Raw genomic sequence first — 24,931 nt, forward strand, 5'->3', positions numbered from 1 at the left:
TTTGCAGGATGCTCCAAAACCTTAGAAGGGACAGAAGTGACATACTTCATAGGAAGGATGGAAAATGCGCTTAACTTACCATCCAAAAATGTGGCTTCTGTGAGTTAAAATTGAAGAAGTCAGCTAAAGTGGCTCTGGCGTCTGATTAGGATGCCTCCTGGGTACGTCCTTTTGGAATTTTTCTGGGCATTCATGCTGGAAGGAGACCTCAGGGCAGAACAAGAACTCACCAGAGGGATTATAAATCTCTACTGGCATCCTGGTCCCTCAGGATGAGCTTTAGTGGAGATGTCTGTGACTTCCTTGTGGAAAGATATATGGAGAAAAATCCAACAGAATAACATTGAACAGTACGATGTGAACTGTTTGGATGAAAAGGAACTGCTCAGGCATTTTTGTGGCCTCAGTAATGTTAATGAGGGGTTAATGAGGCGACAAGTTTATAAGGAAAACAAGTCGAGTCATCAATGTGAGTGATTAGGAACTGTCTACTCAAAAGAAGTGTTGTTTCAATGACTTTGAGTTAAAGCATATTTTATATGTACACATCTGTTAGACTGATTTAAAAATTTGAGAAGCTTTACACAAGTTTAAATGGTTATTAATGTGTTGAAATGAAACGTAAGCCTCAGAATGATCAAATATCTGGATTATCCTAATGGGAAGTATTCTGAATGACTTTATGCCTTTTATTCTTCACAGTCCAAGGGTAATAAGAAAAAAAAAAAGGTTCAATTTTCTTTTTGCAGGTGTTCAGATAACTGTGTGCTCACAAAGAAAATACCAAGATAACCTAATAAAATTCAAATTAGGGACTTACAAGGTTTTGGCTGAATGTTTTTTGCTTCTTTAAAAGTGACCACCATTCATATCCAAAATTGTTTTAAATGAATCCAGTGTGGAAACGTTTTTGACATCTTGGGTCAGATGAGGCAGCCTCTGCCTCCCTGCAATAAAAAGACATTCAGGTTTTCCTAAACTGAGAAAAGTCAGGAGACCCACCCTGTCCTGTTCACTTAGAGCTGGAGAATATAAAAATATTTAGACCGCAGCAGAGGAATCATTCTTTTACTAGATTGCCCCTGGGATGAGAAACTAACTGGTACAGGCAATTCAGTTATTTTGAAATTCTTTCCCCTAAAACTACCAGTAGATATAATACCAAATTAGACTTTTCTCCAGAGAAAGACAAGAAAACTATGACTCAAATGGAAAACTCTTCTTATTTTAGTTAAACTGTAAAATAAATGCTTTACCTTGAGCTGTCTAGAATTTTTTTCCAAATCAGAAAATTATTAGATCATAGTATACCTCTAATAAGTACTGGGTCATGAAGCTGATTACTTTTTTTTTTTCATTCAAAAAAAGGAATATCCTCTCTAAAATATGTAGTAAAATTGTTTTGCAATTCAGCCCCGCCCCCCCGACAGATTTTTCAACAGAAAGAATAATACATTTTCATGACACTTATTTGTAATACTAGCAAATAATTTAACACATTTAACAATGTCAAACTTGTCCAAAAATAAAGAGGCAGACTTTTTTTATTTTTATTTATTTTTTAATGTAAACAGCAGTTTTAGGGGCTTTGGAAAAAAAAAGTCATTAAATAGGGAGGACAAATATAAATCATACTAGGAATAAAAATGATCATTTTTTTAAATAAAAAAAAAAATACATAAACTCTCACCTTTGTGGCCTTTATAGTCTGATAAACACAGTGACAAATCAAAACGTCTAATTCCCTTTACCAAACACCTAAAACCAGGCTGTTCACAATTAAAAATTACTAAATGATGATCATCTTACAAATGACAAACAGAACGAAAGCTCCAATATTGCTTAGGAATGTTGTTTACAGCAGTCTTTAAAAAAAAAAAAAACTTGAAGTAGGGAGAGACAAGATTGCGTTTTTTTTTAACAATGGTGGCTCTTTTACTGTTGTTTGATGGCACTGCCACTGTATGTACAAGTAATGAGCAGCATTTGTTTTTTTCAGTAAAATCAATATGAATATAAAAAATACTGTGGTAAAGTGGCTGGATTTTGAGGAACACTTTTTTTTAAACAGTCTTCAGTATTTTAAAATGAGACTGAGCCAAAACAATGAAGTATTTTAAGGATCTATGGATCTGCTGGGTGTTATCCAGCCTCCATTTAGCTGCCACAAATGGAAATGTGACAGAAAAAGAAATACTTCAGACAGGGTGACGAACAAAATCCCTCCTCCTTTATGTCTCTCTGGTACTTCAACTTAAAAATCAAACCGTCATCCTGATTCCTGTCTTCTTTGTCCCTTCTCACAAAAAACCCCTGAGGAAAAAAAAAAAAAAAAAAGAGAACTAACGACAACAAGGGAGGTGAAGAGAGTGAAATTTCAAAGCGCCTACAGAAGCAAGAAGACAGCGAGGACCTATGCGGGAAGGAAGCAACAGAGAAAGTTTGAAAACATCAGTCACAGGAGGGAAGCTATGGCAGCGATGTGGAGACAGACGAACTTCCTGGCTTTTCTTCTCCACCCTGATGACTCTGCACTGACACCCCGAGTCCCCCATGTGCAAACACATCAATATTTAACATAATTCCTCTTTTAAAGCTCTAATCAGAAACCAGAGCTCACCCACAGTTCTTTTTACTCAACATTCCTCACTTTTTATTTATTCTTTTTCCAGTTTTGGAGAAAAAGGGCGGTTGGTCCAGTGAATATAGACAGTGCGGACTGGGTTTGGGCAGGGGGGGGGTTCAGGCAGTGGGGATGAGGGTCTAGTTACAGTCGTAAACAAAGTCATAGTTGCTAGGTTCTTTGGGAATTGGGGGCGGTGCCTCAGGAATCTGGATGTTTTCTAGATCCAGTAGGCGGAGCTTCATTTCCATGGAGAGCAGGGTGTCCATGTCGCTTTTGGTGTAATCACTGGTCATCTCCTTTCCCAGGAGGGCATTCAGACCATCCGTCCATACGCAGTACTGCAGAGAAATGGGCAGGGGTTAAAGCATTAGATTAAAACAATTCAAACACAATCAATTTTTCTTATTTCTTTTCCTTTTTTTTTAAGTTTTGTTTTTGTGAAGTAATTACTATGAAATGAAAATGAAATTAAATCTAATCCGAGAGAGAAATTCTTAATCTAACAGCGCTGTTCTTAATAACTCATTACACACCTCACTCTGTGTTTACTAATTCACTTTGGAACATATTAACCATTTAGACAAGATTAGGTTAAAAAAAAAAACATACACTGTGGTAAAAATGTTTTACACTTTTTACTTTTTGTCTAATTAAAATGTTTCTTATCCTGAATTAAATAAAATAAGAGATCTCTCATTAAATCAAGTAATTAACCGATAGCAAACACAAAATCACTGAGGCCTGATTTAAAACAAAACTCTTAAAATTGAGAAATCACTCCATGATGCCTAATGGGAATGAAGTGGGTTCAGTTAAGGTCAGAGATCATGATTCAATCGCAGAGAAATAGACTCTGTAATCATGGCCTTTGAGATAGAAGAAAAAAAATCTTCTAAAATATCTTTGTGAAAATATTTCATGGACTGATGAGACGGGTTACAGAAGCCTTGACTCCTGTTACTTTAGTGCTATACTGTCACTAAAGCTGGCTGACCGGAGCTGCTTTATGTCTGCAGGTCCTTGATAACTTGCCCTGGTTAATAGAGTCTTGGATTTCTCTCGTTACCAGGAAACCTTAAAGGGGGATTCTCTGCACATTAGAACATATGGGTTTGTGGCAAAATAAGGATTTCCAGCACACCAGCTGCTCCCATAATGGAAAAGATCAAAACTAATAAAATTTCTGAAGTTTTTTGAGCAGCCAAGTCAAAGTTTGAACATGCATTCAATAATAAACCAGGAGATCAAGCACGCTCTTCATGATAAAACGTCCTCCAATAAGGCTGAATCAAAAGAATACTGCATTTAAAATTGATATTATAGCAACTTTTCCTGTAAATGAGTGGTACAGCCTGTCATTAGGGTTAAAGGCCAAATCCTGTTTCACAAAGCTCCGGTCAATTTGGATTGCCATTTTCTCTTAATAAGTAGATTCATTCTTTACAAAGGCATTTACTCAGATGATGTTTGTCTAACATCATAACTTTATCTATGATGCAAAAAGATGAAGTTGTGACAAAAAATAAAATAAAACAAGGGTTTAAATACTTTTTAATAGCACTGCACTTTTCATATTATCTTTATAGTCCAAGCTATGTTTGGAGGATGTTAAAAATGGCCTTTATCATACAGAATCACCGTTTTGAGCTTTTAACTATGTTATAATGCGTTTCATTCATCAGAACCATGTGCTAAAATATGAATCTCTGAATAAGCATCATGAGTTCTGCTGTCTGTGCATCTGCCCCTCCTCGTACCGTGAAAAGAAGAGGATGGAGACAAGAAGAACGCTCCCTTCACGAAACACCTCCCTAAAGTGCACAGTGCCAGCCTTGTAAATAAAAAAAACATGCACTTTCTCTGATCAGGGAGGGCTGATCAGTGATTCTGCTTTAAAGCTGTGATAAATAGGCAGCTAATCTGCCAAAGGCAGCAACTTCTCCTTTTTAGCTAATGTCTAAGTTGTGAAAAATCTGTTTTCTGGCCTCAAGAGGTCTTGGACTTGAAGCCTTAAGAGGTGGTGTGATGCATCGTTAAAATGGGCGGTACACAGACACGAGTTATAGCTTTGCTTTAAAGTCAAGTGTTTCTCTTCTGGATTAAAAGAAACCGCTGTATTTTATAACAGATTAATACCTATGTAGTACTAAAAGCCTTATTTCACCACATATTTGCTCATAGTTCACTTTGAAATGCTTAAAAAAAGCATGAAATAGGACCATTAAGTTCAATCAGCAGAAAGAGAAATGCAGAACTTAAATGAAGCAGTTTATAATGCGTTATATGTTCCCGTTACCCCTTAAACCATTTTATATACATATAACAGGAGAGTATAGTTATATCTAGAAATCTTCTGTGTCCTCAGTTAGGTTGATTCTGTCTGACAGAGCCGGCGACCATCGAGACGACCTCTGCTGACCTACCTCATGCTTGTCAGGAGCGATGAAGTTCAAGTATTCATCCGACTCATAGAGGACAGAGAAGGCCAGCTCTAACACCTCCTGTAGCGAGGACAGGGTGAAAAGCAGATGAGGACCAGGAGGAAGGGTGGGGAGAAGTGCAAAAGCAGCACAGGGATTGTTGAAAAAGATGGGATACAGTAGTAAAAGTGACAACACAAGTAGGTGAGAGTCACACCTCAAATCTGCAACATCTTAACCTCACATCCCTGTTCATTACTTAATTACTTCAAAGTTCGTGTGAAATATTGGTGTGAATTTGGTAGGCTGAGGAGTTTATGTGACATGACTAAAAGTATATTAATACACGACAAAGATCAAGGTGAAAATATTGATTTGTGGTAAATAGTGTAGGGTTGAGCTCCTGTATGCCTCTGTGGGAACCCCTTAGAAACCATCCAACTCTTATGTAATTATGGAAACTTCTAAGGAGAAATACTATAAAGACACATGCATGATAAAGGAAATGTCTGAACAACAAAACAGACTTAATAGGAACAAAGCAGCCTGTTCTTTAACCTAAATGAGCAAACCGTAAAAAAAAAAAATGGTGTAACACGTTTAAGACCCACAGGAATTTTAGCCATTCAGTTTTAATATAATTCTCTCCCTGTTTAATTTTTGTGATTCTGGGAATTATTGCTTTGATTTACAAAAACAAAAACAAAAAAACATACTATAGAAAAAAATAAAATAAAATTGACCCATCTTCCCCTAGATTCCCATAGATTTAGAATAAAACATGATAATGCAGCATGCTTCTTTCCTTTGTCTCACATGTCAGCTCTGTTCTAAAGCCTGTAGAGGTGACTTTGCCTGGCTTTCTAACAAAGAATATTAAAATGTGTGCACAGTCAGAGTCGCAAGGCTAAAACAGGCCTATTACAAAGCCTAAGCCCCCCCCAATGCCAATATTCTAGACCCACGCTTATTGACACAGTTATAAAGGATTTTAAGTTCAGGGGGGAGGGCAGGATTCTGCTGTTTATTCAAGAACTAAGATCAGAGTCCTGTGGGTGGGGGGAGGAAGGTCTGCAGGGGGAAATTACTGAATGATGTGAACATGTATGCAGACAAGGCAGCTCTTTCATCCTGCTGAAAGCTCTAGAGTGCATCTCCATGTGCCACTGCTAGATAAGAACAGCAATAAAAAAAAAAAGATTGATTTCAGTCATTAACAGACTATTCAGCTATTTATGTGGACAGAATGCTGGTGAAGATTCTCAGTCATTCAGGACACGGCCAATTCATAAAGGTTTGAAAGAAAAAAATGGTAAAGATGTTTCACCAATTCCCACCGTCCTGCAGGCGACCCAAACATCTCTCCCTGACTCTTTTTGCAGAACGGCTCTTCCCAAACAGCCTAAAGCCTGAAACTTCTCCTCCATTGCTCTAAAGCGAGGATCCCTTCAGATGAAGAGCCAAATGTCTGAGGTCCATTTATTTTAAACGTTGTGGGTTATGTGAACCAAACTTTGCTGATGAATGCATTCCCGTCTGTGAAAGCCACTGAGATGTAAGTTATTGTGTTATTTCCAAAAGCAGAATTTATGTAACTGACATCATGTTATGCAAGACACTTTCTCTCTCAAACACACACAAAACTATATTCTCTTATCTGGATACACCCCCTCCCACCCAAGGGCTTGCACGTGTACACATGCACTCACTGAAAACACACCTTGTTTTGCTTGAGGGCTCCTTTTTCCTTCATGTGAGGACAGTCTTTGCCAGTGATAACAGCTTTGATATCAGCTACAGGCACTGCAGGGAGGACAGATGACAGTTAACAACAACACACAATTCTGTGTGCTCCCATATGGCAGCTTGGTTTATTTAAGTAATTAAAATCCAAGTAAAATTAAGATCAAAAGTGAAAAGGAAAGCAGTTAGGGACAAATTTATTCAGACTCCTAAAAGAATAAGATATAACATTATCACTTTTCAAACAGGGTCCCTATTTCAAATAGGAAATGACAGAAAAAGTTCGATAAAATATATTATTATAATCAAAATTGCCATAATGGAAACTTTTTTTCAATATCCAACAGAAAAATCTTTATTGCCGTAATGGCAACTGACCTCTTCATATAAATCCTACCAATTCTAAGTTTCCACTTATACTATGATATTTTGGAAGTGAACTCCAAGTCTTTGAGGTTTGAAGGACTCCTTTCCATAACCCTAATCTTAAACTACCTGCTCAGATTCATTTTCCATTTGAATAAGAACTCTGGGCGGGTCACAAAACGTTAAGATGACTTCCAGTCAGAGCAAACTAATCTGATTTCTTTAAACATTAAATATAACTCTCCTTTTGATATATATTTAGTTAGTGTGTGAATAGTAAAAGAAATCTTTTAACTTGATCTGAAAATTACATCATCTCTGAAATATTATCATAGTTATAAAAAGTAGGTGCACCTTTTCTTTTACCTCCTTCTTTATAAATAAATAATCAAAAGTTTTACAGGCTCTAAAACAGTAAATACAATCATCACTGTTTTGATCAAATACTTGGATTTAGTTCCGAGATTTACAGGAAGCCTTTTTTAAATGATCGGAACAATTGATGCATGGATGGTAAACGGTAAAGGCAATACATTTGGACGAGACATTTTTTTTTTCTTTTCTTTTTGTAATTTTCCAAATAGAAATTCCTTAAATTAAATTCCAGACTTTTCGAGAAAGCACAGAAAATCTGTGATTGTGCCCAGTAATGCTGAAAATATCCCTTCTGTAGACAGTATAGTTTATTACAAAGGTATGCCATTTTTTCTCTATAATCACATGGATATAACATCAACTGGAGTACTAATACGTATAATTATTATTTACCACTGAACCGAAAAAAAATTTCTGCAGTCTATTGCTATTAGAGAAACTGTACTCTTATTATAACCATTTTAACAGCACCATCAAGCATTTAACTTTTTGACCAGCTGGATTTTTTGGGTACCCACATTTGTCCTGTAAAGAGTCATGGGGGACCTCTCCTTGAGGGCTCTCTTCAAGATCTCCATAGTGCAGGACTTTATGATTCGGAGACAGCCGGCAGTACCAGAACTTATCTGGAAGAATCAGCAGAGATGGATTTAGACGAGTTATGAAATAAACAGCAGCTGGCAGAAACCATGAGTCATCAGGAGGAGAGAAAATTAGCTGGTAGAAAAAAAAAAGCTGAGCCAAAACACAGCCTTGAGGAAAATCCACAGATGGGTAAAGATCCTTTCCACAAGGGATGGATCATGGCTACAGACAGTTGGTTTTATCATTTAAGCAGCCATTCAACAGCAATATTCAGTAACCTTAAGTAAACCCAACAAGAAAATGTATTTGTCTCAGAAAAGGTTAAAAAAATAAAAAACAAATCTCACAGAAACTGAAAAAACAAAAAAAAACAAAACTGAAAAACAGAAACTGAAAAGAAAAATGATATTCAAGCATGCATTAGTTTTTATAAGTGAGAAAGAGGGAAAATGCCGCCCTTTGGCATCACAATGTGTCTGTTTTTATCATTTAGGCTGTTAAAAAGCAGAAAACCAGCAACATTTCTGTTCCACTATCATGCTTCATACCAGGGATTCCCAAATACTTCAAAATGAGACCATAAACATGCAACACAACCGACTGGTGAACCCCTACAAATACAAATAATTATTCACTTAATGTTTATTTCTAAATTTTTATTAGCTTTAACTGTAAATATACAATAACAAAAAATTTACTTATTTGATTTATCAATTTAAATTTGGTATAAAATTCTAAAGGGGGATTTAATTAGGTAATTGTAAATTCTTATATTTAAATGATACATTTTAAGATTTGAATGATATATTGGATTATATATTGTATTGTCTCATGATAAATTTTGGCCCTCCAGATAACTCCGGGTCTGATCACAATGACTAGAAAAGACATCATGCAATCCCCCACTCGGTGTCACATGACCCCTGGGAAGTCCTGAACCCCGTTCTGGCGAATGCCTGCTCTACACAAAAAGCTGCACATAGAAATAGCACCTGCACATAAATGCAACCACATGATGAAATTAAAGAACAAACAGGGTTTTAGAAAACAGGAAAGGGCTGAACTCATATTTAGAAAAAGGAAATCAGACTAAATTTTAAATTATTGCTAGATTCTTAACAACTTTACTGTCAGCATTTAAAACAAAAAATAGAGGCCTTGGATATATTCAGTAGCAGTTCCGACTTATTGACTAGTCAACTTAATTTAGCTGAGTCAACCATCATTTGGACAACTATATAGTCACCCCCTTGGTAGGTGTGTTCCAGCATGGTGGGGTGCAAAACTAGTCTCTTAGTAGTTTATTCTATCTGCTCAGTAGATCAAACACTGCACCTATCTGCACCTATACTGCACCTGGTATAGCCAAGACTGTTGCTGCAACAGAACGTATTTTGAGCAGTTTTTGTCCCACCCTTCCCTGACTTAATGGGATTAGGTCATAGAACGATGCTTCAAATCGACTTTTACTGTCAAATAGTCAAATTGAAATGACAACTTGTTTTCTATATATATATATATATATATATATATATATATATATATATATATATATATATGTATATATATATTTTTTTTTTATCATCACGGACAAACCCTTCCACAATCTGCACAGGACAGTAGAGGAGTTGAGCTGAGCTAACCTTTAGTGAAAGACTTTTACACCCTGTTTGTAAAGAGGAGTGCTACCGATGGTCATTCATCCCTGCTGCAACCAAACTCTAAAATGCAACACTATAATGGCAACAAATTGTGCAATGTATAATGTGCAACTGCTATTTGATACCCTGTGCAATAATCCCTTTCTCGATATTTGACACCCAGCGCAATAACTATATTTATAAATATAAATATCCATCTGTATAAATACCCATGTAAACACCCAGTGTTTACAAAATAAAATAAATAAATGATATATGTGACGCACGGTATATACTGTATATATCCCATGCACCTTTTTCTTCCTTTGGCACATTCTGCTTATCCTTTGACTATTTGATCTCATGTGATGAGTACATGTCTCCACTGTGAGATCAATAAAGTCAATCAACAATCAATTAATTATTTTTTCAAAGTTGACAGCTAGCCTACTGTGGCAGTGTGTAGACACAAACAGAAAAGCTTTGGCTGCCATTTGCACAGTCCAATTCCTAAATGCTGAAAACAGTCTGGCTGGTTTCAGGCAGCTGTAGATTGGTACTGATCCACAGGCAGCAGACTGACAGAAAGACCTGTTTGGTCACGGTGAAGCAAGAGGACTGGACCGACTGTTCGGCTTTACTCCCCAGGTGATGGATCAGTGTTTCTGCACTCGGGTCTTTGTTTGGCTAAGAATGACGGATTCAACAAGCAGCATCAAAGATGGACGTTAACAGAATCAGGTTAAGATTTGCTGCCTTTGATAAAATATGCCTCAGTGAGACAAAAATATAACTCACAGCTTAAAGAGTGTTCTTAAAAGACTGAGGATACTGTACTTTTTCTTCAAACACTAAAAGGAGAAGCATTTGGAGATAAATATTAATTTTAAATGGAGAGCAGAGCATAGAGTGGGGGAATCATTCACTAGTAGAGTCGAGACAAATGAATATTTAATGTTTGTGATACATTCCATTAGGATGGAAGATTTTCAAACAGTAATACAGCAAGCTGTAGGGGGCTTAAGACAACAGAGAAGAAAGAAAAATCTACATTTCAATGACAGAGTTAGATGGAGAGATGAAATAAAAGCACCATTTATTTGCATTCAGCTTACTTAAGGTCTCCAAAAAAGTGCCCTTCACATTTCTGAGCAAGAACACAAAGGCTCAGAGAGCAGAACAAAGGTGGATATGTGCATGTTGTAGAAAGACAGATCTAAGAAAGAGAGACAGATATGAAGGAGGAGTATTTTGAAGACTGAGCAGATTTTAACATGCAAAAGGAAAAAGAAAGCAAAGCAGAAAAAAAAGTCAGGATTCAGAGAAGGATGGCAATGTTTGAGACGATAAACGGTGACCCAAGAGAAGAACTAAGCACCAACATTTTTTTCTATTTTCCTTTAAAATGTATGATTATGTAATCCCTCTTTCACCGCGTTCAGATGACACCTGCCAAGACAAATCTTAATGATTCTTTAAAGAGCTGGAATGCACTGACGCAGAGAATGTTTGTTTTTAGTGCCTTCCAACTGTGGCCACCTTTGGATGCTGCAGAGGTGTGCTGTGACAGGCAAATGAGAGAGGAAAGATGTTTGTGAGTGCACTTTTTGAAAGACTTTGCATTTTTTATGCTTCAAAAGACACCATGTGCCACTGTGGGTCTTGACTTCAAAGGTTGAGAGAGAGCAAGAGAATTTGTGCAAGTGATCATGAGTGCAGATTTGCAGCAGTCCAGAGGTTCAAAGAGTCCTGCTGATGAAATATGTCGTGCTTGGTTTTCACAAAGAAAAGGGACTGAGGCGTCTGTGACAAAGATCAAAAGGAAGGATACCAGAAGTCGGATCCTTGTGGATGGAAAAGTGTAAATTAAAATGCACGTGGGGGTCCTGAACGCCTCACCTTGCCTCCTGCGACTGCTGATTTTCCTAAAACAGGTTCCCTCACACAAGCGGTTCAGCCTCTGCTGTTTGATCAGCTCCATGATCTCTGGCTGGATCTTTTCCCTCAGCTCCCTGCAGGATAATAACACAAATTATACATTTAGGAGAATTATCTACCATCTGTTCAAAGCAACCAACCAGTGGCACTGATCTGCAAAGTGTTACGACAACAGAAGTAAGAGGATTAAGTTATTCTGAAGTTTGCATTAATCATCAGAGGAACAAAATCTCCTGGATTATGGATGTTAGGATGGAATACATTAATGCACATAATTCATTCCACTTTTTGTAATTGAGTGCATCTGAAAATAGCAATAAATCGATAAGAAACAAATATGTTGAGCAAAATAAACTACAAAAAAAATCCCAAAGCCCAAATAGAATAAAATAATGACTAACAACACACAAAAGATAAAACAAAGACCAAGGATACAGATTATAGGGATGAGCTCATTAGCTCCCCAGGCTACGTTAAGAAGCTGTTTCTCAGCCTTGATCTGTAGGCTTTAAAGCTCTAGAACCTTCTGCTTAAAGAAAGGGTGAACAGTCCATGAACTGGAGTCCTTGATATTCTCTGATCTGATTTTACATCCCCTCATGATTAACTCTTTTACTGATAACATGAAAGCACTAATTAAACCTAGGTTTATCCAGGTACTTGAAAACCTGTTTTTAAATAAAGATTCACAGAAAAATTGTCCATTGACCAGAATTGGCCGATTTTACAGTTGGCTTGCCATACACTGATTTCAAACGGACACTAACATTTTGGGTGGTCGTTGGGGAAAAATGACTCAAAGTCAGCAATTTTCTCTAAAAGAAGGTTATTGGAAAAGGAAAGAGCATAAAACAATGTTGGATGTTCATTAATGCTGCCACAGCTGCTAATTCTGTTTTAAACTTTTTTTTTTTTTTTTTTTTTTTTTTTTTTTTTACACACCTCTTCTGTTCATCACTGATTATGCTGGACCAGAAAGGCAAACTTTGCCTGTTGTTCAAACTTGCACCAATGCTAGCATTAAAAACAGTAAACTATGACAATTCTGTGGCCATTTTGTTTCCCCTCGGAGAAAACAGCAGAATTACTGCAGAACATTTTAAGTTGGGCTTATTTGCATAAGTTTTGCAGTGTTAGTAAACAAATCGAACTTTAGACTATTCTTAAGAACATAACTTTAATTCTACAACAAATATACATTTTCATCTAGTAAAATAATATACATTAAATAGATCCTACTGAGCAATAAGAATCAGCTAAAATCAGTGAGTCATGGTTTTACAAAATCTCTGATTGGTTATTGGCCAAAAAGATGTTGATTTTTGAGTTTTCCACAATCCCCAGTCTGCTTTCTAAATTCTAAAAAAAAAGGAGCAACAATTAAAATTTTAACATTTCAAATAAAGACATTCTGAAGAACTAAAGGTATCTTTTCAGATGAACTATGTTGAGATGTCACACCCACAGCCATGCATATGAACATGCATGTATATACATGCATTTGAACAGCTGCTACTTAAGACTTACCTTGTAGCATAGAAACACATTTTATAATTGACATAATGGGAAGTCAGCCTGAATAACACAGCAGGAATCGGCCATATTATAATTATCATTATTATTAAATTAGCAGAATGAAATTACCTCTTGTGTAATGTTATTGATCTTGATAGAAACTGACAGATATTGCTTTTTTAAGCGAGTCAGATTTCTTATCTATACACTCATTGGCCCAGTTAATGCTTGTCCAATACTAAATATCCAATACATGGATATTTTGTCAGAAATACATTTGAAGAATCTTGTGGAAAAGTTACGACACTAGCTGCTGCGGATTAAAACTAAATGGATAAAATCACGTAAATGCAGAAAATCTGCAATGCAGGGTTTTAGAGGTAGAGCTGAAAGGGGGAAACACAATAGGTAGGTGTTAAAAGAATAAATGGCATGTACTTATATAGCGCCTTTATTCAAGTTAGGAGACTTGACCAAAGCGCTTTACACTACATTCATTCACCCATTCACGCACACACTCACACACTGATGGTGGCAAGTTACATTGTAGCCACAGCTGCCCTGGGGCTCACTGACAGAAGCGAGGCTGCCGTACACTGGCGCCACCGGGCCCTCTGACCACCATCAGTAGACAATGCAGGTGAAGTGTCTTGCCCAAGGACACAACGAAAATGAAAGTCAGAGTCGGGGCTTGAAAAGGTGATCTCCAGGGAAACAACTTTTTGAAACAAGTTGATCTGAGTAAGGCTATTGCAATTCTTGACCCATAACTGATTTTTTTTATTTTGCATGCAAAAAAAAAAGGTTCTTAGCATAGACTAAGATGCAAAAGCATTCATACCCATGAACTTTTATACTTTATGAAATTTTATATGATAATAACCAGTGCAAAATGCTGTAAAGTTCTGATTAAAAAGAAAAACATGCAAGTTTTAGCAAAGTTTTGCTGCTATAGTTTCAAGGTTGTTGGTGTATGTTTACCAGTTTTTGTACTCTTATAAAAACTAAAATGTCTATTTTTCTTCAAAACAGCTACATTTCTTTTAGATTGGATTAAGAAGATCGGGTAACACAAATTTTCAGGTTTTAGCTCATATTCTTGAGGAAATTTCTACCCTGACTTTGACCGGGCAATTTTAACACAGAAATATGATCTAATTATAATGAATTGATTATTATAATAATTGTGACCAATTTAAAAGTTGAATAGTTGATTATAGGAGAAAACAGACTATAAAAAATGTCATCCTCTGAAAGAGATTTCCACTCAAAGCAGCAAATAAGCCAAAACAAAAACATTTTGCCCTAAACATGATACTCATTCTTTGTAGATACGCTCTATTCAGAGGCCCTCAAGTAGGAAAGTATGTATCTTCACCTGGTTCAAATTCCCGAAAATAAAATTGTATGAAGCAACATTTGCTTTCGGATTATTTTTCATTATTGCTGAATATTAATTATTCCATAATTAATAATCAAAAATCGCAGCCCTAGACAAGTCCCTTATTTGTAAATGTTTTAAAGATTTTATGTTTGGATTTTTAACCTTAACCCTTCTATTACTTTGCCACTTCGATCCTGATTGTCCTGTGTTCCCTGGTTCCACCATGTTCTCTAACAATACAGAATAACCTTGTTTGTAATTGTATCATTGAAAATACTAAAAAGTTCAAGGCTTAAAAAAACCTTTGCAAAACACACTGATAAATATATAAAAACAGAGGGATTCAAATATCCAGATTCAGTCAGATAATGATTCCTAAACTTTTGCAAGATTTCCTCTGCTTTCATTAAAAAACCCGTAAATCTTTAGCTCATCTTGTTTTGTTGTTCCTTTTCTGAGTTGAACAAAACTGAGAACATTGTTTTCCAGAAAACCTTTGATCCGAGATGTTCGGCTCATATTCGCAGCTCCTGATTAAACTAAAGTCCAGACAAACTCCTCAGTCTGTGATTTTCTCTACCACTAAGGCAGGGATAACACATTTAAAAACAGCCTTTTATTTCTAGGAGGCTTTATTTTATACTATTATGCAACAGTCTGATTAGGAGTAGAAACATTTAGTCAAATGATAAAGAAAGGAGCCACAGTAAAACATCATCCAGGTCTATTCCTAATCTGATTTTAATATTTCGCTGTAATAAAATGCTCTACTGTGCATTCTGTGTCAAGGGAGCTTTTTTTTTGCAGCTTCTTCTCTCTCTTAATGCATTATGTCCACTGGGATTAAGTGTCTGCAAAGGTTTGATCTCTCTCCTTCCAACTGAGATTCAATAAGCCCTTAGCTCAGCATTGATTATCGTTGAAAGAGCCGGGTTCTTTCAGTGCAACGATTTCTCAAACTGCTACCTACTCCCATTAAAAACAAGGAGAGAACAACGTTCTCCCATATAGAACCTGGATTAATGATATGCCGGCTCTCTGAGCCAGGTCATTTATTCAGTGTGGACTAAGAAGGCTGCCTGAAGAGACATAGAATTTAATGCAGAAATTAATCAAAAAAAAAAAAGAAAAAGAGTAACCCGCTGCTGTCTGCTTTAGGCCTATTGCTGTGTAAATGAAAAATGTATAGGAAGAAACTAAACTATTCCATAGACATTAAGCATTATAGTGTCTTGAGTAGATTTGTTGATTTGCATCTAATATGAACTAAGCTACATAATAAGATGATGTGATGCAGTTAATATTGACAGCTTTAGGCAGATGCTCAAAGTCATTACTTCTTACTCTAATTTGCATGACATTTATTTCCACTTAAAGCATGAATTGACATTTTTTTTTGCTTAACAAAAGAACAGCACTCACAAAATGGGCCGGGACTGAAAGTCTTCCTGATTCATCCTCTCAGACTGGCGTATCTTCAGGATCTCTGTGTAGCTCAGGTTCTGCAGGCGACTCTTGAACTGATCTAAGGAATTAGGCTTCAGAGAGAGCGCTCGCATGATCTGCTCTCTCACCACCTGCATTACCTGAAGAAAAAAAAAGAAGAGAGAAGCCAGGTGAGATCACCATACCTGCAGAAAACACGCAGGATAAAGATAAAGTGCATGTGCACGGGTCTACAGGGAATATCTTCACTTTTGGCTTTCCAAGTTCAGCAGAACTTTTCTAACATCATTAATTATGCATTAAAAGGGAGTTAGCTAAAGAATAAAAAGAAAAAAGCCAATATTGGATCAAAAAGTCTCAATATAACACATTTTTATTCTGATGACTTTTCAAATTAAGCAATATAATGCATCTCAGGAAATAAAATTTCACCTTTAACAATATTAATGGTTTTCTTGACTTTTCGTGGACAAAACCAAGGACCAACCCATCTGCCAGACATGAACCTCCTTATGCATTAGATTAACCTGGCACAGAAAATTGCTATCCAAAAAAATATAACATCTATTTGTAAATTACAAAAGTAGGAATTATTTGGATATAACTATACTCAAAAAATATATGCTATCTAGGAAGTTTGATAGCTGGATCAGAATACTGTATAATGCAATGATTTCCTCTCTGATAAAAAGCTTATTTCCTTCCTCTGTATTCGAACTGATTGAAAACCAGCAACAATGACAACATTCAATGATAAAACCAGCTGAAAATATAACCTGATCAGGAATTTAGGCTCCATTCTGTAGCATCTTTATCATGCTGCCTTTGAAACCAAACCTTCTGCATGTATTGTTAACTATATCGCACAAGTTATTACTTTATGGTTCACAATTAAACTTCATGGAAGTTAAGTTTCATGGAAGTGCATTTGCCAAACATGCATGTGATAATGCGGTGCATTGTTAAACACAGATAATTATAAACAGCTTATACCAGATGGCATTTGAATAAAAATCTGCTGCGTGTCAATTTGTCCTTGTCATTTTTTTTTTCCCTCTCTGCTCTCACGGACAATGAGGGTGAGAATTATGACAATAACATCCAACCAGTGAGCTACTGTATCATCATTGAAACAAACAGAAAATGAAGTGCAAAAACACGGAGAATGGTAAAAACCTTTTGGTTCAATAGAAACTTGATATTCTTGTTTTTTTAGGGGTTTTCAGGCCTTATATATTTCTAATAAAGCAGGGACAACAGCATTGCATGAAATTTATTGCAGTCACTTTTTTTTTAAATGCTTCAGACACATTTGGACAAACTCTGGTTCTCTTTATGTACTTTCTCCTTCCTTACTTTGCTGTGAAGTCTAAATGTCCTACTCAGCAACTGTTGTTTCAGGTGCAGAAGTCAGGTTATTTTTTTCATTGCCCTTATATTAATCAACTACGTAATACATATTGTTAAAAGAAGATATTTAAGGGCACTTTATGAAAAGAAGCAATTATTTCCCCCAATGTATTGTTTTGATTTAAAACACAATTTTCCCTTTTTATAATCAGTTAAGATTTCTAAAATTAGTTCATTTTGCTAAATAAAAAAAAGAAACCTAGGTTTGGAAGTTTGCATATGAAACAATTAAATCTTCTACAGTATGGAAAAGACAAGATGATGTCATAGCTTTAAAAGCTTCTGCCTGAATAATTAACATTTAAATCAACTGGAAAAACAGCTATGCATAGTAGAGATCGACTGATGCAGGCTTTTCATGGCTGATCAGTCTAACAGAAATCTACTGCTGATTATTTTGGGCTGATTTGTGAATAATATTACTTTTTCCCTTTATTTACATGACAAAGCATTAACATATAGCAGATGGTGTGAAGAGGAATGCATACGGTTTATGTGATCTCAAGACATAGCTACTGTATGTGTTAGTGAGTCAATAAACCCGCATTTATGCTAATGCAAGGGAAAAAAAGACTAACATTAGCCCAGAATATCGACCTGCCAACTTATCTGTCTGCATTACATGTAGAATATGCCTTTAAACTACTTAAATCCACTCCTTTCTTATGCTACATTACAATAAAACCATTAGTTTATTCTTTATCCAACCCTGCCACCCAGCCATCAGTGTCCTGAGTGGGGTGGGTGGCGGTTCATTTTATCATCTAGGGCTCTAACTGGAGCCTGGGAGCTTGTGGTTTTTTTGCAGGATGTTTGATGTCGCATGTTTCTTCACGTGCATCAGTCCCGTGTGCTCTAATGACTATGTGCACTAATGATGACCTCACCTGCCAGGCTCTTTACCTCTAGCTCCTGATGTTTCCATTGTTGGGAACAACAACATCCATCACAGCCATTCTTCTTTTAAGCCCCCAAAATCTCTTCATATTCCAACAATTAGGAAAAAAACATTTTGATATTAATTGGCCCTAAGCAGGGGACATTTACTCCACTTTAATTCAGATAGACTTTAATTCTTCATTTTACAGTGGATTTAAATATCAGTTTTTGACTGTGTGCAATGTTCAGTGTATGCAGTCTCTATTTTAGACCAAATATAAATGTTCGAATCCAGTGTCAACTCTGAAACCGAAAATGAATTATTGAGCTCATTAAAACATTCAACAGACAGAAATTATGTTTTTAGCAATTTGACAGAACTGGGCTGATTCTAACACGGTTATTAAAGGCAATTATTTTTTCAAAGCAACAAAAAAGACTCTTTGTCCTTCAGCATATACACTTAAAGAGTTGAAAGCTGGAATAGTCAAAAGCAACTTCTTTCATTTACTTGTGTACTCTAACAAGTGAGTTGTATTCTGCATAATTAGGATTCAAACAATAGCATAAACCCAAAGGCCCATTCTTCTTCTGAAACCATTCAGCCAGTAAACCAAAGGGTCTTGACAGAGAATGTTTATCCTCATGTGCAGAACCTCACTTTGAACATGGTTTAACCAAGCCTTTAGCTTTCAGCAAAAAACAAAACCTAGTTGTGCAAATAAAGCAAACTTTTCTATAATCATATGTGGCTTCAACATAGAAAAACGGACAGCACACCTGACAGGTAGGTCTGGTTGGCAACAGATGCCCAGTGGGCTAGTAGTCATCTCACTCTCTCAAAGTCATTGGTTCAGCTCCTCCTACCATATTTCTATGTCCCTTTGGGAAAGAAGCTTATTACTAAGTCTCCTAAAGATCTGTGAATCTTTATTTTTTGTTAGTGATGAATGTGGCTCTAGTGTCAAGCCTTACATAAATTCTACCCATATACCATAATGGATCGATGTAGTTGCTGCAAAATTTTCACCTGATCAAATTGTTCTAACCTTGCATGCAGAAACACATTTGTTCCGTTAAATCAATTGAATTCTTTAAATGTAGTTCCAAAAAAGTTTAAAAAGTTAAAAAACAAACCACTGGACTTTGTTTTCCAAGTCTGAAGATTTTTTGCTTCCCATCCAGGAAGCTTTTTTTTTTAATAGAAATGTCTAGATTAGCGTTGAGTTCCAAGCTTTATAGCGTAGCCCAACAAAGCCTTGTTATGGCTTAGAAAACATACAAATTGATGTATGAGTAAATAAATGTATGAATCTTCAGATAAAGTGAATGCTTTTCTATCATATGCCATTTTTTGAGGATTAATCTAAACATTACCAGATGTGCAAAAATAGTAGAGCAATGATTCCATCTTTTTCTCTCCAATTTTATTGGTATTTTCCATAATAAAACAACAACGTAGAACCTAAATGTGAAGTAGAAGGACAATAAATGATGGTTCTCAACATTATTTAGATTTATATTTTTGTAGAAGCACCTTTTTGGCACCAAATGAAATCTAGTTGCTCCATTAAATGTGATCAATGTCTCTCTCTCTGCTAAAGAAAAGCCTTCCCACAGCATGATGCTGCTACCACTATGTTTTACAAAGAAGAATATGTGGTCAAAAGGATGTGAAGCACTACTACTGTCTTTGTTCTATGTTTCTTGGTCTTTGCAATGCCGTTTGTTCACTAAGGTTCTCTGACGAATCCCTGGGGTGTTTAGAAAACAGCTGAAATGTAGAGAGCTTTAGCTGAATTCAGTTTAGAAATTATACAAGCTTAAAAGGCAGTTAGTTCCCCTTGGGACTGAACATCAATACCTAATGGTTTAGTTATTTTTTTTAGAAAAAAAAATAGAATTATCCTCTAATTCGTGGTGGTTTATCACAAAAAGTACTAATAAAAATAAATTTTTACTTTTATTTACAAGTAAGACTTTGAAAAATGAAAGAGGTATGAGTACTTTTCCTCTCTATAAGTTCCACGTTCTTTAGTGTTTAATTAATGTGTTTGGTCAGGGTACTTTCATGCCTAACAATCCAGCAAAATTTTTATTTGAAAAACAAAAAAAATGCTGCAAGGCCATTACTCATTATTTGGGAGAACCTTTGGACTTTCACCACTCAGACTGAGTCAGAGATAAGGTCATTAAAAATTGAACCTCTTGAAATGCATGTATGGCATGAGACTAAATCAAACAAGGAAAAATAAATAAATAAAAGTCTTTAGACTGTGGCAGTGGGTGCAATCCTATTAAATCATCTCCATTATTACTCTATGTACATAAAGATGTAAAGCCCTGCCTCTTTAGTTAAAGCAGATAATCAATGTGGCTACAAACGCAGAATTTACAACAGCTTGTTTGTTAGCTTAAGTTACAGCCGAATAAAACTATATTGTTAGGGAATTTTATTTTAGATTTATGCATTTGAATCTCAATATGGAAAAAAACAACAAAATGACCACATAAAACACAACAGGAGAGCTTATATTTTTTTTCTTTTTTGGATATATTTACTAAACCAGGTTATGTAACCAAATTTCCTCCCTCTAGTGCTGCACTAAAATGGTTACTGAAGCTGATGAAAAACATCTGTGACACCGCAAAGCCAAGCCGTAAAATATCCTTTGACAGAGCAGACAAAGTTGACACAAAGCCTCTCCGTGCTGAGCTTAACCTTCACCAACATCATTTTTAAAATAATGCTAATAGAATTAATCATGGTTCCCTGACACGGACATTTTTGAAAGATGAAAGAAAATTTCACTTCTCCCTCAAGCAAGACTTGGAAAGGAAATTTCAGCTGAAGCCCTATGACACTTCTAACATGTTTAAAGTTTAATTCAGTCTAGTTTCTAATATTAGCTTTTATAAATCTAGATTTTATTCCACAGTTTTATTAGTGGGATATACTGCAAATTACAGAAGTATTTGCACCCTTTGAGCTTTTTCACATTCATATATAGGTGTGTGGCCATGTAACAGTTACTTCCTGGGGATCATGTAAGCCAATTTTCCAAGAATATGTTACTTTGTGGGGATTTTACTGTTACTTGTGGCGACCAGTCAAAAGCTCTATTGTTGAGTTGTCGATGAGGTTTCGAACTAGAACGTGAATTTATTTAAGGGTTTGGTAAGGCTATACCAGTGGCGATTTCTTATGGTTGCACCCAACTATGAGCCATGCCCACAACATTTTTACAAAAAACTGTAAACGTACATATATAAGCCACACCAGGCTATAGGCTGCTGATATCTACTGAACTACCTCCCACCAAACCTGCAGCTTCTACTGAAAGATGGCGCTTCGTCAGCTCTTTATTTTAGCTCTGCAGGAGTTGAGCCCAGTCTCTTCATTGGTTCGGCAAATAAATGTCAAAATGTCTTATGCTAAATTAAATTAGCCCCTTATTCTTTCATTTATAACTTTGACTTCCCCTTCTCGCAGTTAGTAAAAATTCACAGAAAAGTTGTGCCTTCTTATAAGCCGCATGGTTGAAAGCATGGGAGAAAAGTAGCAGCTTATAGTCCGGAAAATACGGTAATAGGGAGACTAAGCCTCCCCTGTAAATATTGTTAAATAACTGGTCAACTACACATTTTTAAGCTTCATCAATGCAGTCATTTATATGTGATAAATTTGTGCTTAAAGGTGCTTAATTTCATTAGTATGCTGTGCATTCTCAGCTGTTGAGCCCGCTATCGGACGTGATTTCCCCTCTGCTCTGAATCAGCAGGACGCTGCTTTTTAATCTGTATAAGATATCGCCATTTAGGCTCTAGCCTTTGTACATTGAGGCAAGCAGTAAGAAAGAATGCCCTGATTGGATAACGCTGATATACGTCACCTCCAGTGAGGCTAAACCTCTCACGGGGTCTATTGAGCAGGGGCCTGAAGCTGGCTGCTCGATGCTGATTGGCAGAACGCTACTTTAGGATTGACTGACAGTGACAAAACGGCAGAGGTTTTCCTCATTGGACTCAGATGAGAGAGGAAAAAGCGATCATTAGTAAGAACAGTGGTCTTGTGCTGAACTCCTGCTGTGTTTTCTGGAGTTTATTATTTCAGTCGCTTCACAACTGAGTTTTTTTGCCATTGTAGTGATGCATTTAAACACTTGATAATGCAATACGTGACATTTAGATTTCGTTAACACCATTGAGCCTTCCCCGTTTCAGAGAGCAGCTTACATAAGAATGCAAAACAAATGGAAGTCAATAGAAAGTTCCCATAAGGACTGTGCAGACTTAAGGACATAAGACATAAGGACTAAGCAGAATATAATGTGTGTGTTTGGTTATGTAACAATCATGCAAAAATTAGTGCATATTTCTGAAGACTGAAAAAAGATAAAATAAAAAAACAAAAAAAATCTATCTTTAGATATATAAATCAATCTTCAGGAATTAACATGAGAATCAATTCAGAATTGGAAAAAAAAAATCAACTTTTTTTAATGCAGCCCTGTGAATGATATATTCATTTATTTAAGTTTGTCCCTTTTAACCAACCATAGAGGATTCCATGGCTTCATTTATGCAAAGGGGAGTGTTTAAGTTATGAACTTGACTTAAAATCACAATTTAAAATCAGAAATCATACATAAGTACCAAAAATTAATATTAATATTTTAAAAGATTTACTAGATGATATCTAAACCTGCAATAAAGTAAAAATAAGAATTAAAAAAAGACTGACTGAAAGTTTGATTTCTTCAAGGAATGGCTTATTATACATTTCAGCCAAGCTGTTTGCAAACCTGGTTTTCCAGCAAAGTTATCCCTGGAGAGGCTTCATTAATATGCCTTGTTTGCAGCCATGTCTCCGGCAGGAAAACAATTCTTCGGGCCCATGTGGCTGCTCTCATCCTAATTAACACAGCGAATATTCATCACATTTAATACGAACACATGGTCCTTTGTCAACGGGCCGGGAATGCATGAGGGAGGCTTTATGAATATTTCATCTTTACCCTTTGTCATCAAAGAGCACCTTGACAGTAGCAAGGTGACGTCAGATCTTAAAGAAACTTTCACGTCTGAGAAATATGGTCACCTTCTGTTCTTCCTGGTCTGACAGATCCAATGATCCAAGGTTAGTTTTTCTTTAAACCTCTTTTAAGCGTTTTTATATATCCTATGATTTCCATATGTCTTATTCTTTCTACCGTAGATAACCAGGACACATACTAGCAAGAAACCTGGGCAAGTGTCAGCAGACTAATTAAAAGCCATAATAAGAACCACTGTATACATGTAATGAAGCCACAGACTCATCCATCACTTCTTAGCACCTTTGGGCTCATCCTCCAACAGGACTGTCCCCTCTCTAGGAGCTGCCCTCATCATCCATCATCCTTCCTGGGCTCCAACAAATTACCATCCACTTCTCGTCGACCAATCAGCTGCACGGCTCTGCCATTTAGCCAAGAGTTCGCTAATGACATCATTTACCAGCTGTCATTCGAACCAGAGCATGTCACTAAAGCTTTTTGTAGACAAATCCAGGAGATCTTCCTTGAGACACTATGTTGGGGCAAATAACAAGGCTGTAATCATGAAATAATTACTTTACTGACGGGTCCCTGAAAGCAATCAAATATCCAATTTTACTTGATAATTGAGCAGTTACTGGAGGGGTCTCTACAGCAGGCAGCATCTGCAGGACTGAGCATAAGGGAATGATGCACGTGAGTTTGCAAAACTGTGCAAAGTCTCAAATGTAATTGATAGGAAACCTGAAAAAAAAAAAAAGATCAGCTGGGAGTCGGCTTTGCATTGAAATTCATTGATCCGGGAAACTTTCTTACAATATTTTAGCTAGCAATGTGTGCAAAGTGACAAAATGATGGGACATTTAAGGACATCAAGTCCTTATTTGGTAGTATTTCAACAATATGAAGATGTTTTGTCTTTCTGCACTACATCTAAAACAAAAAGCAACCAAACCAAAAAGAGAAAAAGAACTCCACTAAAGTTCCCCTAATATCTGTATATTAGACAACGTATTTTTTTGTTTATATGGGGGTTAAAAATTAATCAACCCCTCATTAAAATAATCTTAGTATAAATTATCCACAAATAAACACACCCAGGTCTAATAACTGCCAGACTTGTATAATAAAGAAATCATTTAAAAAGAAGCTTTTTGACAACATAGTAGAATAAAGGGTCTAAAACAAACACACACACAAAAAAACAACACATCCTGCCCAAAACTAAACAAAATTTCAAGTAATAATTTTTTAAGAATCTAGTGTACCAATGTGTGAAACCTTAGAAAACATCTAATGCAATCCAGGTTCCCTTAGTTAACATTAGTTATTGTGGTTGATTAATAAGTAAGACACTATGCAAAAAACAGGCATCTGTGGGAGAGTTCTCTACATTTTAAAACGCCATGCTCTTCTCCTTTAAAATAAATTTAAATTTTGTCTTACTAGTTCCCATCAAATCCACTTAAAATCAGGCTTAGTTGCAAGACAAGAAAAGTGGAGAGGTAACACCCACATTCATTAGACGTTGAGAAATGCACTGCATGTAGCTAAAGAATCATTGC

The 24,931-nt window shown here is 36.2% G+C and overlaps 1 protein-coding gene across 6 annotated transcripts in view; it reads right to left on the reverse strand.

Annotated features, from left to right (window-relative positions):
* Positions 1–1,556: 1,556 nt before the first annotated feature.
* LOC107083278 (engulfment and cell motility protein 1) overlaps positions 1,557–24,931 on the reverse strand; it is a 119,603-nt gene continuing 96,228 nt past the window's right edge. For 5 of the 6 annotated variants that reach the window (XM_015372371.1, XM_015372374.1, XM_015372372.1 and 2 more), the window contains 6 exons: positions 16,015–16,178; positions 11,655–11,767; positions 8,049–8,156; positions 6,767–6,849; positions 5,050–5,127; positions 1,557–2,964 (listed from right to left, as the gene is read on the reverse strand). In XM_015372371.1, the coding sequence (XP_015227857.1) occupies positions 2,764–2,964; positions 5,050–5,127; positions 6,767–6,849; positions 8,049–8,156; positions 11,655–11,767; positions 16,015–16,178 (747 nt within the window). In that variant the 3' untranslated portion in view covers positions 1,557–2,763. The remainder of the gene's footprint in view (positions 2,965–5,049; positions 5,128–6,766; positions 6,850–8,048; positions 8,157–11,654; positions 11,768–16,014; positions 16,179–24,931) is intronic. The other variant, XM_015372375.1, reaches the window with a different exon arrangement.

The sequence above is a fragment of the Cyprinodon variegatus genome, unplaced genomic scaffold (assembly GCF_000732505.1).
Source record: "Cyprinodon variegatus isolate N-32 unplaced genomic scaffold, C_variegatus-1.0 Scaffold71, whole genome shotgun sequence".
Taxonomy (NCBI): Eukaryota; Metazoa; Chordata; class Actinopteri; order Cyprinodontiformes; family Cyprinodontidae; genus Cyprinodon; species Cyprinodon variegatus.